The sequence below is a fragment of the Canis lupus genome, chromosome 29 (genome assembly GCF_048164855.1).
Source record: "Canis lupus baileyi chromosome 29, mCanLup2.hap1, whole genome shotgun sequence".
Classification (NCBI taxonomy): Eukaryota; Metazoa; Chordata; class Mammalia; order Carnivora; family Canidae; genus Canis; species Canis lupus.
This window is the reverse complement of record NC_132866.1, coordinates 7,356,678-7,372,207: the sequence shown is the minus strand read 5'-3', so window position 1 is coordinate 7,372,207 and position 15,530 is coordinate 7,356,678. Positions and strand designations below refer to the sequence as shown.

The window sequence follows — 15,530 nt, the reverse complement described above, 5'->3', positions numbered from 1 at the left end:
CCGGGGTGCTCTCTGTCTCCCCGTCCCCAGCACGTCCAGCCCTCCTCAAGCAGAGCATGCAGAGCATGGGGTTTCCTTGGACATCGCCTGTGCCCTGCCCCTCTGTTCGTGGACTGGTCTGTTTCCCCACCAGATGGGGAGGACCTGGGGGACAGCCCAGGTTTGGGATGGTCACCAAGTCCTGCAAAGGAGTCTGGGGCAGCTGTGTCCTGAATGTCACCAGCTGTGGTGCCACCATGTGCAGGACCCAGCATCCAGCGTCTCCCTCTTCCTGTAGGCCAGACTTGGCTTTACTTTGCCATTCCTTAAAACTTGGGACCACTCTGGAAGGTGGTTTATTGTAGAAATGGGGAAATAGAAGGAAAGGAACACTTTGGTGAGGCCGTGTCAGTGCAGAATACATGTCTGAATTCTGGATTTTTTTTAAGGTTTTATTCATTTATTCATGAGAGACACAGAGAGAGGCAGAGGCATAGGCAGAGAGAGAAGCAGGCTCCATGCGGCGAGCCTGACGTAGGACTCGATCCCGGGACTCCGGGATCATGACCTGAGCCAAAGTAGACACTCAACAGCTGAGCCACCAGGTGCCCCTGGATTTTGGATTTAAGACAAATGCAATTAAGAACCTCTAACCCTGTGTTTTGGGGTCACCCTTTAAAAGGCCCCCCGCACTGAAAGGAGGAAGTAGTTCTCTTTGATTTCCAAGCATCTTCCTGAAGGTATGCAGTGTCCTGGCTGGCCCTCATGGGGTGACCCTGACAGAGGAGCCTGGGGTTCCCTTGGAGATCCATGAGTCCTGTTGTGCCAAGAACCACCCCCCTCCCCATTCCTGGCTCATTGCATGGGCTCCAGATCTCCCCAACAGGACCAGCCCTTGCCAAAGCAAAGCTTTGGCTAAAGCCTTGCAGGCCAGCTTGTGTGAAGTCAGGAGCTGCTGCCGGAGGTGGACATCGGGCAGCAGAGAACACTGATGCTGGCCGAGTGCAGGCGGGCGGTCAGGCTCCTGCAGCCTTCAGGGCCTTGGGGGCAGAGAGGAACACGCTGGACTCCTGGGTGTGCAGAGCTGCAGGATAGGAGACAGCCCTACAGCAGCTCCTGGGAAGCTCACCTCTAACATTTAAGTAGGCACAGAACGGATCACATCCCCCAGAGATTGGAAGACTTGTGTTCATCCTTCCTGGCCCAGCTCATAGCTTACTGCCTATCGCTCTGTCTGGGTAAACAGCATAACAATAGTTTCTTTTTTTTTTTTTAATTTTTATTTATTTATGATAGTCACAGAGAGAGAGAGAGAGAGGCAGAGACACAGGCAGAGGGAGAAGCAGGCTCCATGCACCAGGAGCCCGATGTGGGATTCGATCCCGAGTCTCCAGGATCGCGCCCTGGGCCAAAGGCAGGCGCCAAACCACTGCGCCAACCAGGGATCCCATAACAATAGTTTCTAATATATTTTGAGCAGTTTCTGTACATGAGGCGTCATGTTAAGAACTTGGCATGCATGATCTCACTTGAGCTTCACGACAATCCATTAGATAGGCACCTGGATCCCCCCCCCCCCACTTTTCAGATTAGGGAACTGAGGCCCAGAGGGCTTCAGGGACCCCAAGGCCCACTGTTAAAAAGAAGTAGAGCTGGATTTTGGCCCTGGCGTCAGCATGCCTCACTTGCCTTCTCTTTGGGTCTCTGCATATGTGTTCAATGTCTCCCCGATTTGAAGGGCATGGGAACGAGAGCACTCCTGATGTGATGGGTCTCAAAACATTTTAGTGGTGTTCCCAGACTCCCATTAACCCTGCCGTTAGAGAGGCACAGATTAAACTACCTTTGCCCTGGGACGCCTGGGTGGCCCAGTGGTTGAGCATCTGCCTTTGGCTCAGGGCGTGATCCCGGATCCTGGGATTGAATCTCTCAACAATATCCCCACAGGGAGCCTGCTTTTCCCTCTGCCTGTGTCTCTGCCTCTCTGTCTGTCATGAATAAATAAATAAAATCTTCAAAAAAAAAAAAAAAAAAAAAACAACTACCTTTGCCCAGGACGCCTGAGTGACTTAGTTGGTTGAGCATCTGCCTTTGGCTCAGGATAGATCCCAGGGTCCTGGGATCGAGTTCCGCATCGGGCTCCCCACAGGGAGTCTGCTTCTGCTGCTTCTTCTTATGTCTCTGCCTTTCTCTGTGTCTGTCATGAATAAATAAATAAATATTTTTAAAAAATTAAAAACACTACCTTTGCCCCTTTTTATAGTCAAATGGCTTTGCTCAGAAGGAGCCAGGCTCCGTCCACTGTGTGTCCCGAGGGTTCTACCTGTGGCCCGGGGTGGGCCAGACGGTGGAAGCCGGGGCCACAGGGCGCTCCCAGGAGGTCACAAAACTGTCCTCAGAAAGGCAGGCTCCCGCGAGCCGAGCTGGGTCGGTCCCCAGTGAGACAGGGAAGACATAGTTGTCTTCTCGTAAAAGCATCTGGTGTGCGTGAAACCTGCACCTCGACCTCTGGCTAATAGGAGATGCTGCAGGGTGCCGTGGAACTAATGGAGTTTTCTTTTTCAGGCAGCAATTAGGGGTTAATTATTAGCAGTTAGGGGTTCACCACATGCTCTATGGACCTTCTGCCCTTTCCCAGAACAGAGGCCACTTGTCTCTGTGTTAGGGACTGGATCCATCTGCCCCTGGCGTCCCCATAAGGCTGGCAGCAGGGGGCCCTTGGGACTGAGCTGCTGACCCAGTGTCCTCCTGCCCGGGCACCGTGACCCGCCGCTGGGCTCTGTTGGCACAGCTCCTGGGCTCAGCTCACCTTGTCCCCTCCTGCTCTTTCGTAGACGCTACTACAAGGAGACCTCTGGCCTGATGCTGGACGTTGGTGCCTACACGAAGGCGCTTGAGGTACCTGCCCTGAGTCTGTCTGCACCTTCTTCAAGGATCAGGGCTGCCTGGGATGTTTCTGGTCTTTCTGGAGGTGGGGGTGCTCTCCACGTCTGACTCGCCCTCTATGTTTCCAAAGTAGGCGCTCCTGTTTGGGGCTTCAGGCTGAGCACCCCCTCCACCCCAGAGCTTGGCCTCTCGGCCGCCTTGGTCGTCACTCTGCTCTCCTGTCCCTTCTGCTCCTCCCCACACCCCAGCCCTGCATGCTGCGGCCCCGGCTGGCATCCGGTGTGCTCACTGGGTGCTCTCCTCTCAGACTCTGGCTTCCGTATCTGTGTGGACCACCTGCCTCATTGCTGACGCTAGTCACCTGCAGCACCTTGAGCTTGATGTGTCCTCACAGGACTCCTTGCCGACTCCCTCCTCTAGTTTCCAAGGCCAGGCTCAGATGGAGCCGCCGGTGCCCACTCTGACCCCTCCCGATGGGTCAGCTTGCCTGCCATCCTCACTGCTCTGTTGGCTCCTGCCTACCTGCACTCAGGTGGGAGGGTTAAGCAGCAGGCAGATAGAGCCCTGCACCCCTTCCCCTGGAGGGCCTGTGACAGAGTTGGGGGGCAGGGGAGAAGCAAGTATGCAAATGAGAGCACCAGCGGGGATGGTGGTGGTGGCCGTGTTGGGGTGGCCCACTTCCTGCTGTGCTCAGGGTTTAGAGCAGATGGTAGGGGGCCTGTGGGGTTGCCGTGAGCATAGCCTCCTCATGTGGAGTCGCGATTCCCTTGCCTCTGAGATGTGTCTCTCGGCCCAAGTGTCCTGCCTCTAGGAGGCCCTGGCCTATGGGCACCCATTTGGGGCACTCTTTCCTTGGTTCCCCAGAGGGAGGCCTTCGGAGTGGGGTTCACCTGTTGCTTCATTCTCAACCCATGCTGTGTCCTTTTGTCTTTTGCCAGTATGCCTGTGGAATCGAAGCCGAAGTGGTGGGGAAGCCTTCTCCTGAGTATTTCCGGTCGGCCCTGAAGGAGATGGCAGTGGAAGCCCACGAGGTAGGGTGGCCTCTCTTGGGAGTGTGTGTGTGGACGCAGCTCCGTCGTGGGAATGCTCTGGTCCTGAGCACTCCGGCAGGGCGGCCTTGGGGCCTGAGGTGGGTTCAAGGGCTCGGGCAGCCTTGGAGGTTGGGCAGTGAGAGGGGACCCTTCCACCCACGAGAGCTGATTTTCCTGGAAAGGGGAAGAAGGACCACAGAGGAGACCTACTGAAGGCTTTCATCCAGTTAAATTAGTTTCAGTAACAGAAAGAAACGAATGCCTATGGCCATCTCTAAGTGACTTCTGCTTCTTCTGTGGAAGGATAAGAATTGACCAATGTATTGAAAACAGTTCACAGAAGACGTGAGGGGCTGGGGGGGCCGGCCAAAGGTCACGGGCTGCCGTCTAGACCATGCTCGTCTCAGCACCGTGGGTACACGCCACTGCCCACGTCGCCCATAGGTGCCTTCATGTGTCCGGGTCGTGGCGGTCAGCAGGCCAGCCAGAGGACAGGGGATCCGGCCCACGCCTTCCACGGGGTGCCGCTGGAGTTCTTGGTGTGCCCACTCTCCGAGAAGCCTCTCAGATACGAAGCATCAACAAATGAATTGATTAATGAAGAGTCGGGAATAGCCCATCTAATTATTGATGGCATCCCTAATGTGGTACCTCCGGCGGCTAGGATGACACATCAAAAACAGAAGCAAGAAGCAATGGAGCAGGGGCGCCTGGGTGGCTCAGTTGGGGAAGCATCTGCCTTCAGCTTAGGGTCAGGTCCTGATCCCGTGGGATCAAGCCCTGCATCGTGCTCCCTGCTTCTCCTTCTCCCTCTGCTCCCCCTGCTTGTTCTCTCTCTTTCTGTCTTGGATAAATAATTTTTTTTTTTTAAAAGAAGAAATGGAGTAGCAGTAGAGCATCATTAAAGACAACAACACATACAACTGAATTTTCTTAATACCACTTTTTTTTTTTTTTTTTTTTACCACTTACCTTTTAAACAGAGTGGCAGTAAGACATGGGGGAGAGAAATGTCTCTAGCTCTTCCTACGTTGACCACCCTTATGGGGTCAGTCTCTTAAGCAAGACTGTTCGACTCCACGTCTGTGGAAGAAAGCTTCGCATGGTACAACACTTGGCCCTTGCCTACGACCAGACCAATGTGCGTGCTCCTCCTCCGCCCTTTGGACTTGGATGGGTATCTAACTCTTCGGGCATGATTAAAATGACCAGAGCCCAGGGAGTGTTGAGCTTAATGATACATCTTGAGAGTCTATCCCTGGAAGCTCCACTACATGAAATCCTGGAAACCCACTTGATTTGCAGGAAAGGTTCTCTGCCTTGCTGCTCTCAGAGGCCTAGTGCTAGGAGAGGCCTAAGCTGCAGAAGTTTCTTTTTTTTTTTTTTTTTAAATTTTTATTTATTTATGATAGTCACAGAGAGAGAGAGAGAGAGAGAGGCAGAGACACAGGCAGAGGGAGAAGCAGGCTCCATGCACTGGGAGCCCGACATGGGACTCGATCCCGGGTCTCCAGGATCGTGCCCTGGGCCAAAGGCAGGCGCCAAACCGCTGCGCCACCCAGGGATCCCAGAAGTTTCTTTCATTGTACTTTTCTGCCCTTGTTTTTGGAAAATTCTCATTTGTAACCACAGTATCAGAAGAAACATTTCAACTGAGTTTCTCGTTGGAAATTAACAGTCCAACTGATGACTCCCATCACCTGTTGACTTTATTTCTTACCTCATTCATCAAAAAGTTAATAATTAAAATTTTATATGTTTATTCTAGACCCACAGTATTGGGCAGAGTCACATGTTGAGGCTGCCTGAAATAACTCCGAAGGAGCTGTGCAGGAGTGCTTGGAGACAAGTGCATTTGAGCTAGTGTGCCAGAAAACCGCAATAAAATGGAAATTTTATGTCCTTGCAAACATTCTGAGTTTGTGAAATTACCTTCATCTCTTTGGCATCAAATGCTTACGTTAGTAATGATAAAATAAGATGACGTTTTTCCGTAAAAAAACAAAATAAAACAAAAAACCCAAAAAAGCCAGTTCGTTGAAAAGACCATCTATAGCAAGATTTAAAGAATATGTGACAATAAAATCATGCATCTTGCCACCTTTACATGATGACTATTTTTGAGACAGATGGCCTTCCCAACATACATCTTAAAAAAAAACCAAAACGACTTTGGTGTCCACAGTACCCCCTACTTCCTGTGTAGTATGGAGTTGGTCCCCAGCAGCAGGTGGTTTTCTGAGAGCATCACTGAAAAGACAATGGGTATGTGTCTGCAGCCGGCCTGAGGCCACCCTGATGTCTGTTTGGGACATGGCATTGGGGACAATGTCAGCGTCCTGCAGTGAGGCGAGTGCCCCCAGGATAGTGCTCCCTTCTTGTTGGACTTGGATTTCCCACATGTGTTCAGGTCTAGAGCGCTGGTCTCTCATGGTGCCTGGAGAAGGATGGCCCCTAGCCCCAGAAGCTGAGAACCTCTGCCCCCAAGCCTCCTTGACATCTGTGAATGTCAGAAGGTACGAGGTCTCTGGGCTCCCCAGGAAGAACCCAGGAAATGCCTTGTGAGCTTGGCAGAAGAGGAGAGGCTTGTGCTTTGAATGAACGAAGACCACAGGCATTAACAACCCTGGGTTTTCACGACTTTGTTTCCTAGGACTTAATTTCTGTTTTTATTGTGGCATATTTCAAACATACACAAATAACAGAATGATGCAGTATGGGAAAACACTGGGAGCCTTTCCCCTAAGATCAGGAACACGACAGGGATGTCCACTCTCACCACTGCTATTCAACATAGTACTAGAAGTCCTAGCCTCAGCAATCAAGGAACAAAAAGAAATAAAAGGCATTCAAATTGGCAAAGAAGAAGTCAAACTCTCCCTCTTTGGAGATGACATGATACTGTACATTGAAAACCCAAAAGACTCCACCCTGAAATTGCTAGAACTCATACAGCAATTCGGCAGTGTGGCAGGATACAAAATCAGTGCCCAGAAATCAGTGGCATTTCTATACACTAACAATGAGACTGAAAAAAGAGAAATTAAGGAGTCAATCCCATTGACAATTGCACCGAAAAGCATAAGATACCTAGGAATAAACCTAACCAAAGAGGTAAAGGACCTATACCCTAAAAACTACAGAATGATGCAGTGATTCTCTCCATATATCCATCACTCAGATTTAACAATTAAAAGATTTTGCCAGGGACACTTGGGTGGCTCAGGGATTGAGCGTCTGCCTTCGACTCACGGCATGATCATTGAGTCCCACATTGAGCTCCTGCATGGAGCCTGCTTCTCCCTCTGCCTGTGTCTCTGCCTGTGTCTCTCATGAATAAATAAAATCTTTTAAAAAAGTAAATAAGAGATTTTGCCAGATTCCCTTCATTTTCTTTTCTTCTTCATCTTTTTTTTTTTTTTAACTTGTGGGTTGGTTTTTTTTTTTTTTTTTTTTCCTGTTGTATTTTAAATCCCAGATTTGTTGTTGTGGTATCCTTTCATATTATAGTACGTCTTTCCAAAAAAGATGGTTATTTTTGACATAACTACAATATGTTAAAACACCTAACGATGGCCAAGAAGCACACAGAAAGATGCTCAGCATCATCAGTCATTAGAGAAATGCAAATCAAAACCACAGTGAGATCCTACTTCACACCCACTTGGATGGCCATCCATAATAATTTTTTAAAAAGAGTATCTATTTGACAGAGAGAAAGCACATAAGCAGAGAGAGCAGCAGGCAGAGGGAGAAGTAGGCTCTCTGCTGAGCAAGGAGCCTGATGCGGGGCTCGATCTCAGGACCCTAGGATTGACCCCAAGCCAAAGACAGACGCTTAACCAACTGAGCCACCCAGGTGCTCCTATGCATAATAATTTTAAAAACAAAAACAATGGAAGATGGCCAGCGATGGCTAGGATGTGGAGAAGTTGGAACCCTTACGTGGGAACACTGGCCAGAATGTAGCAGCCACTCTAGAAAACAGCTTCTGGATGAGGTAAACAGAAGCACCGTATGACCCAGGAACTCCACTCCTACGACTGCATCCAGAAGGATTGGAAACAGGTGTTCAAACAAAAACTTGTACATGAATATTCATAGCAGCACTATTCACAATAGCCAAAAGGCAGAAACAATGGAAACGCTCATCAGCACATGCACGGATAAACAAAATATGGTCTATTCACGCAGTGGAATATTTCAGCTATAAAAAGAATGAAAAAAAAAACTAAAAAAATAAAATAAAAAGAACGAAATGCTGATAAAAGCTACTGTGTGGATGAACCTGGAAAACATTAGGGTAAGTGAAGGAAGCCGGACACAGAAGGCCCCATTTTACATGATATATGGCCTTTAGGTGAAATACCTCGAATAGGCAAATCAGAGAAAACAGATTAGTGGTTGCTGGGGTCAGGAGAGGGGAGGGGGCACTGGCTGCTGATGGGGAGAATCCCCCCTTTGGGGTGATAAAATGTCTCAAACTGGACAGGGGTGGCGGTCATACAACATTGTGGATGTACTTAATCCCACTGATTTGTAGGCTTTAAATGGTTATACTGGTAAATTGTGTGCTTTTTATCATAATGGAAAAAAAAAAAAAGCTACCTGCAAAATTAACAGTGACTCCTTAGTATCATCCCATCACCCATATTTAAATTTCCCTGGCTGTCTCAGAAATGTTCTTTCATGTTGATTTGTTTGAATCAAATCCAAACAGGGTCTGTACCTTGCATGTGGCTGTTTCATCTCCGGAACTCCTCATTTTAACTTTTTATCCTGGAACATTTCAAGTATCTATGCAAGTGGAGAGAGTAGTATAATGAGCTCCTGGATAGTCATCACCGAGCTTCACTAATGATCAACTAACAACTACTTTAAAAAACCCTTATTTTTAACTGTTCATTTTGAAGTAATTTCACACTTACAAACGTTGCAACATTAGCACAAAGAATTGCCATATGCCCTTAAGCCAGCTTCGCCAGATGCTAACATCTTACATAACAGACACAGAACGGTGATAAAATCAGACGTCATCAGCCAGCCCACCAGCCTCTTTGTCTGGGACAGTTGCATGTAGCAGTCGTGTACCCAGGCCCCCTTCTGGGCCAGTTGCTCAGCTTTCCGTGTTGGGTGGTTATTTTGTAGACTGTCCTTCAATTTGTTTTTTTCCCGATGTCTCTTCACAATTAAATTAATTTTTTATGTTTAAAAAAGATTTTATTTATTTATTGGACAGAGAGAGAAAGAGAACACAAGCAGGGGGAGCATCAGGCAGCGGGAGAGGGAGAAGCAGACTCCCCACTGAGCCGGGAGCCTGACGTGGGACTTGATCCCAGGACCCCAGATCATGACCTGAGCCGAAAGCAGATGCTTAAATGATTGAGCCACTCAGGCGCCCTAATTTAATTTTAGGTTATGCATTTTTGGCAGGCATGTCCCAGAAACAGTTTGTGCCCTCGGTGCATTCCATCAGGTGGCTTGTGACAGTACTTTACTCCGTTGTTGCTTGGGTTCACTTTGATCAGCTCCGGAGGTGCTGCGTGCCAGGGTTCTCCACTGCAGAATTACTTCTTGTTCCGTGTAACTAATAAGTATCTTGTGGGAAAGCATGTTGACTGTATAAATATCCTCTTTCCCATCATTCTTTTCCCCTCTTAATGTTTGCGTCCATTGATAATCCTTAACCTGAAGCAGTTATTATGGGGTGTTTGCCAAATGATGATTTTGTATTTCTATCATTCCTTCTGTATTTATTAGCTAGAATTTACTATAAAGAAGAGCTTTCCTCTTTTTCCCCATTGACTTATTTATTCCAACATGGACTCAGGGATATTTGTTTTATTCTTTGAGTTACAGTCCATTCCCATTATTCTTAGTTTTGTTGCTCAGATTGTCCCATATTTGGCCATCAAATAGTCTTTCAAGTTTAATAAGTTTTATAGTTGTTTAAACTATACTCCACCTGTTCTTCTCCCCTAGATTTTTTTAAAAGATTTTATTTACACATTTGAGAGAGAGAACACAAGCAATGTCTCAAGAGGGAGAAGCAGGCTGCCCATTGAGCAGGGAGCTCAATGTGGGGCTCCATCCCAGGCCCCTGGGACTGTGACCTGAGCCGAAGGCAGCTGCTTGAACGACTGAACCACCTAGGCACTCGTCCCCTAGGTTATTTTGAATCATATCCCAGAAATCCTGTTGCTTTGCCGTAAATATTTCTGTGTCCCCAGAAGAGAGGAGTTCTTTTTAAAATCATAGATAATTCCGTTGTCATGTCTAAATAATACCGACCATAATTCCTTAATATCATCAAATATCCATTGTTCACATTTCCTTGATGGTCTTATAATTGTTTTATGTTGCTTACAATTTGTTTGAATCAGATCCAGATGAGGCTCTTACATTGTGATTGGTCAGTGAGATTCTCAAGTGTTTTTTAATCTACTGATTCCCCCCCACCTCCCCCACCCTCCATCTCCCTTTTGTTTTGCAACGTTATGAAGGGGAAACTGGGTGGTTTGTCCTGTCCCACAGTCTGGATTTTGTTGCTTGCACCTCTGGTATACCTTCACATGCTCTTCTGTCCTCTGTTCTCTGAATATTGATAGTTAGATCTAGAAGTTTGATCAGAATCTGGTTCAGTTTTTTGATAACTGCTTTATAGGTGGTAGCGTGTCCTCCATCAGCAAGCATGGAATGTCCTGTTTTCTCCTTTCATGTTATTAGTTGCTATTCATGACTGGTGCTAACTCCTTTAATTCATCAAGGACTATAGAATGGAGATATTTGAATTCTATCATTCCTTCTTTATTTCCCCTCTGGATTACTTCTGCATAGGAAAACTCACCAAACTGAGGTACGGTTCACATAGGGAACTCCAGATAAATGCCTGTTTCTTTCTCATTGGTAATTAGTTTTCAGAATAATGAGTTGATTCTCTAGCATCCTCCCAAGGTAATGAAGGAGATTTAAAACTACATACATCACTATAAATAGATAGGTGTAAGCATATTTGATGTGTTTCAGTCCATTACAGTCATGATCTTATTCCTGTTCAAAGTATTTCATCTTTGACCAGTGGGATCCCCTTAAGGTTGGCCTCTAGGTCCTTCTCATCTGACCCCAATAGTCTTTGAGGTTCTTTATACCCTGTTATGACAGGATGTTCCACATCTGCTTTGCACATTTCCTGCCTCAGGCCTGGGATTCACCCTCCTTCCAAAGAGCCATGCTTAACTTTAGTGGAAAGTGGTATTTAGAAACCATAATTGGAACATTAACAGTTCTTGTTGCTACTGGATTGATCATCATTTCTAAGTCTTTTAATTTTTATTTAACACTTTTTATTTATTTTTGAGAGAGAGAGAGAGAGAGAGAGAGCGCACCCACGTGGGGGGAGGGACAGAAGGAGAGGGAGGAGTGGCCTACCCCTTGAGCAGGGAGCCCCACACAGGCTCGATCCCAGGACCCTGGAATCATGACCTGGGCTGAAGGCAGATGCTTGACCAGTTGAACCACCAGGCGCCCCTTTTCTAAGCTTTTTAATTTTTATTTATTTGTTTTTTAAAAAGATTTTATTTATTTGTTCGTGAGAGACCAGAGAGAGAAGCAGAGACATAGGCAGAGGGAGAAGCAGGCTCCTTGAGGGGAACCCGATGTGGGGGGCTCAATCTCGGTACTCTGGGACCATCCCCTGAGCTGAAGGTAGATGCTCAACTACTGAGTCACTCAGGTGCTCCTCTAAGCTTTTTTAGTCAACAAGGCTCAGATAAGTATCTATATTCCTTTTAAAGTTTTTGAAAAATTATTTATTTGACAGGGAGAGAGAGTGCAAGCACACAAGCAGGGAAGTGGCAGAGGGAGAATCAGGCTCCCTGCTCTGTGGGGCTCCTAGAGTCCCAGGATCATGACCTGAGCTGAAGGCAGACGCTGAACCAACTGAGCCACCCAGGCCCCAAGTCTCTCTTTAAACACGAACTATATCAGGAGTTAATACTGAAACCTCTGATTCATCAGGCCTGTGGGGTTGTACTTGACCTATCAGTCTTCTATCTGTATTTCCTTTTTCCACATCAAAAATCTTGGCTCTCCAAAAAACAACAACAACAACAAAGTCTTGGCTTTCCAGGATACCAATAGAATCACTCATTTGTTTTAGCCTATAGTATGCACAGAAGCCTTGAATCTCAGAAACTATGGGAAAGAAGCCAAACAAGAGTGGGCTGCCGCCACAGTGCTAGGGACGGTATTGTGGTGGCTGTCCCAGTGGACTGGACGGCCATCACAGTGTCACTGTCCTGACTCATCACTTAATCTGATAGGACTGATTACCTTTACTGTTTGAGATTTCTCTGTTTGAAAGTTCCTTTTTTTGCACAGAGCGCCTCACTCTAGAGATTTACAGCCAAAACACTGAGCCACAAGGAATAGTTCCTTTTTGAATTCACTTTACTTCTACTTTTTTAAGGAATTGGTTTTCAACATTTACATCTGTTTTGTTTTGTTTTTTGTTTTTTGTTTTTTTTTTTTTACATTTGTCTATAGTTCTGTAAAATGCTTATTTGCTCCAAAATCAAATCCATAAAACAAGATATGGTCAAGCATGTAGAGCTCCTGTCCTTTTCTTTCTCTTCCTACTCATCTCATTGGAGCCCTTTTTATAAATATTATGGCTTACTTTTCCATTTCTTAAATATAAACAATATGTGTATGCATATATATTTATATTTATTTATTTAAGATTTTATTTACTGATAAGAGAGATTGAGGCAGAGACATAGGCAGTGGAAGAAGCAGGTTCCTTGCAGGGAGCCCAGTGTGGGACTCAATCCCGGGACTCCAGGATCACGACCTGGGCCGAAGGCAAACACTCAACTGCTGAGCCACCCAGGCGTCCCTATATATTTATTTTTAAAATATTTTATGTATTTATTTTAGAGAGCGCAAGCTCACATGAGCAGGGGGAGGGGCAGAGGGAGAGGGTGAGAGAGAATCTCAAACAGACTCTGCACTGAGCATGGAGCCCGACCCAGTGACCTGGAGATCACGACCTAAGTCGAAATGAAAAGTTGGACACTCAACCGACTGAGCCACCCAGGCACCCCGCAAATATTTATATTCTACTCATAGGATAAATTTAAGAGAATAAATTCTTAAGATAATTTGTTACAGAATAGGAGAAAGGCTAATGTAATGTGAGTTTTTTTTTTTTAAATCCAGTATTGAGGGCAGCCCTGGTGGTTCCGTGGTTTAGCGCCGCCTTCAGCCCAGAGTGTGATCCTGGAGACCTGGGATCGAGTCCCACATCAGGCTCCCTGCATGGAGCCTGCTTCTCTCTCTGCCTGTGTCTTTCCCTCTCTCTCTCTCTCTGTGTGTCTCTCATGAATAAATAAATAAAATCTTAAAAAAAAAAAAAACAGTATTGAGGGGCACCTGCATGGCTCAGTTGGCCGAGCGTCTACCTTTGGCTTGGGTCCTGGGATTAAGCCCCATGTTGGGCTCCCTGCTCCGTGGGGAGTCTGCTTCTCCCTCTGTGCACTCTCTCTTCTCTCTCAAATGAATAAATAAAAATAAAACATGAGTCTTTAGAATTATATAAGCAATATGACCACAGTCATCTCAGAAAACCTCCTCCAAACAAACAGAAAACAGAAACTGCCTTCCATTGCTTAGACACAAGGCCAGAGGACCTGCATGTCATGACATTATCATTGGTCATATTTGGGTAGTTCAACCTGGCATGGGTCCCCTCTCCCCTTTTTGCTTTTTGGCATTTTTCAGGTGTCTTCACAGCCGGCACCTTTTACATTCTGAATGAGAAACTGCCCTCCCTGCACCTCAGAGAGGAGCTGAGGCCCATCAGTTAATCTGCACATCTCAGTTGGCGGGTGCTGGGGCTGTGGGGCCCAGGAGTGGGCTTCGGTTTGGGGATCCCTCGTGAATCTTTGTGCGTGATGAGGTTGAGGTCCCTTCGGCAGTGATTGCAAGCGTCAGAGGCCCCGGGTAGCTGAGGGATTGTTTTCTCTGGCAGCGAAGCTGAATCTTATTTACCTCTCACATTATCATTCTCCCTTCCGCCCTCACATGTCATTTCTGTCTTTCCCTTTGACAGACAGTTGAGTGGCAACTGCATGTTGTTAACACCCTCACCCCACCATTTTTCTAGAATGTTCGTTAATGTTGTTTTGAGCCTCAGGATGTGTAGACGTTTTGAGGCAGTATTTCAAAATAAGGCCATTTCAAATGAACTGTGTCTTATGCACAAGGTAATAATTCTCTGTTCCTGCTATTTTATTTTTAATGAAAAATGCCTACGAGGAGCGATCTTGCTGCCAAAGTGCCAGGCTGTGGCAAATCTTAAATTTTTCAAGCTGCTTTAATCAATAAAGTTATCACCAGTCATTTCCCTTGATAACTGCTCCTTCCAGGGCCCGGCCCGCTTCCACTGCTGAGTCCTCCTCCTGCGCGGAATGGACACAACCACCCAAATCCAATTTTCATTCTAACCTTTCCTCAATAGCCTAGAAATAACAGATTGCTGGTATTACTCTAATAGATTGGAAATTCAAACCTCTTAGAGGTAACTAGGCCCTTTCCGGGATTCAGTAATAAGGCAAAGAATAACATACCTTAAAGGTTACTTCTAGAAATACCTAATTTCTCATGGCTTAAGGCTTCTGAATCAGTGGGTGGTTTTATAGCTTCACACTGAAGCCCAAATGATGTGAGGGTTTTGGCAGTTTTCCATAAACATAGAAATTGCATCCGTTGCAAATTGTGCAGGTTTCGTGGAAATTGGGGCTGTTGAAACCAGAGTGCTTAGTAAGCACAGAAGCCAGCACACAGCAGCCAAGAAGCTGGGGGCACCCATTTCACAGATGGGGAGCCCGAGGCTTGGCAAGGAAGGACCTGGAATGCTGGAGCACCACGTGTGCTGGGCACACCTGGGCACCATCACGTGTCTGTTTATTTCACGAAGTCCTCGCTCCAGTCCTTGTCGGAGCTCACGTTTCCATTTTAAGGTTAGGGCAACGTTTCTGCACCTCGGTGCTCTTGACATTTTGGAGCCAGATCATTCTTTGGGGGGGGGGCATCCTGTGCAATCCTTCCCCCAGTTGTGAAACCACAGATGTCTCCAGATGTTGCCACACGTTCCCCGGGGGCCACTTTGCCCCCAGTTGAGAAGGACAGTATTAGGGAGTAGTTGCAGAAACCCTAGTATTGATCCTAGGATTATTCTGCTAGGGACCCCATGCCCTCCAGGCGTTTGCGGTACCCCACTTCTCGAGGAGGGGGCCGAACATATAGTGGGATTTTTATTTTTTAAGATTTTATTTATTTATTCATGAGAGACACACAGAGAGAGGCAGAGACACAGGCAGAGGGAGAAGCAGGCTTCATGCAGGGAGCCCAATGCGGGACTCGATTCTGGGTCTCCAGGATCACGCCCTGGGCCGACGGCAGCAGTAAACCGCTGAGCCACCCAGGCTGCCCTATAGTGGGATTTCTAGGCTTGGTAATTGAACTTTGAAAAGTTGTATTTAGTAGTACAGCATCACTTGCTATTTTGAAAAATACTATATATTTTGACAGAATATATACTATAGAATATGAAGTTAAGATCTTAGGTGGGGA

At 46.7% G+C, this 15,530-nt stretch overlaps 1 protein-coding gene across 3 annotated transcripts in view; it reads left to right on the top strand.

The window, feature by feature from the left end:
* LHPP (phospholysine phosphohistidine inorganic pyrophosphate phosphatase) overlaps nucleotides 1-15,530 on the top strand; it is a 127,026-nt gene that overhangs the window by 25,961 nt on the left and 85,535 nt on the right. For 2 of the 3 annotated variants that reach the window (XM_072804967.1, XM_072804968.1), the window contains exons 4-5: nucleotides 2,814-2,877; nucleotides 3,804-3,896. In XM_072804967.1, coding sequence (XP_072661068.1) covers nucleotides 2,814-2,877; nucleotides 3,804-3,896 — 157 coding nt within the window. Of the gene's footprint in view, nucleotides 1-2,813; nucleotides 2,878-3,803; nucleotides 3,897-5,664; nucleotides 6,000-15,530 lie in introns of those variants that run through there. The other variant, XM_072804969.1, reaches the window with a different exon arrangement.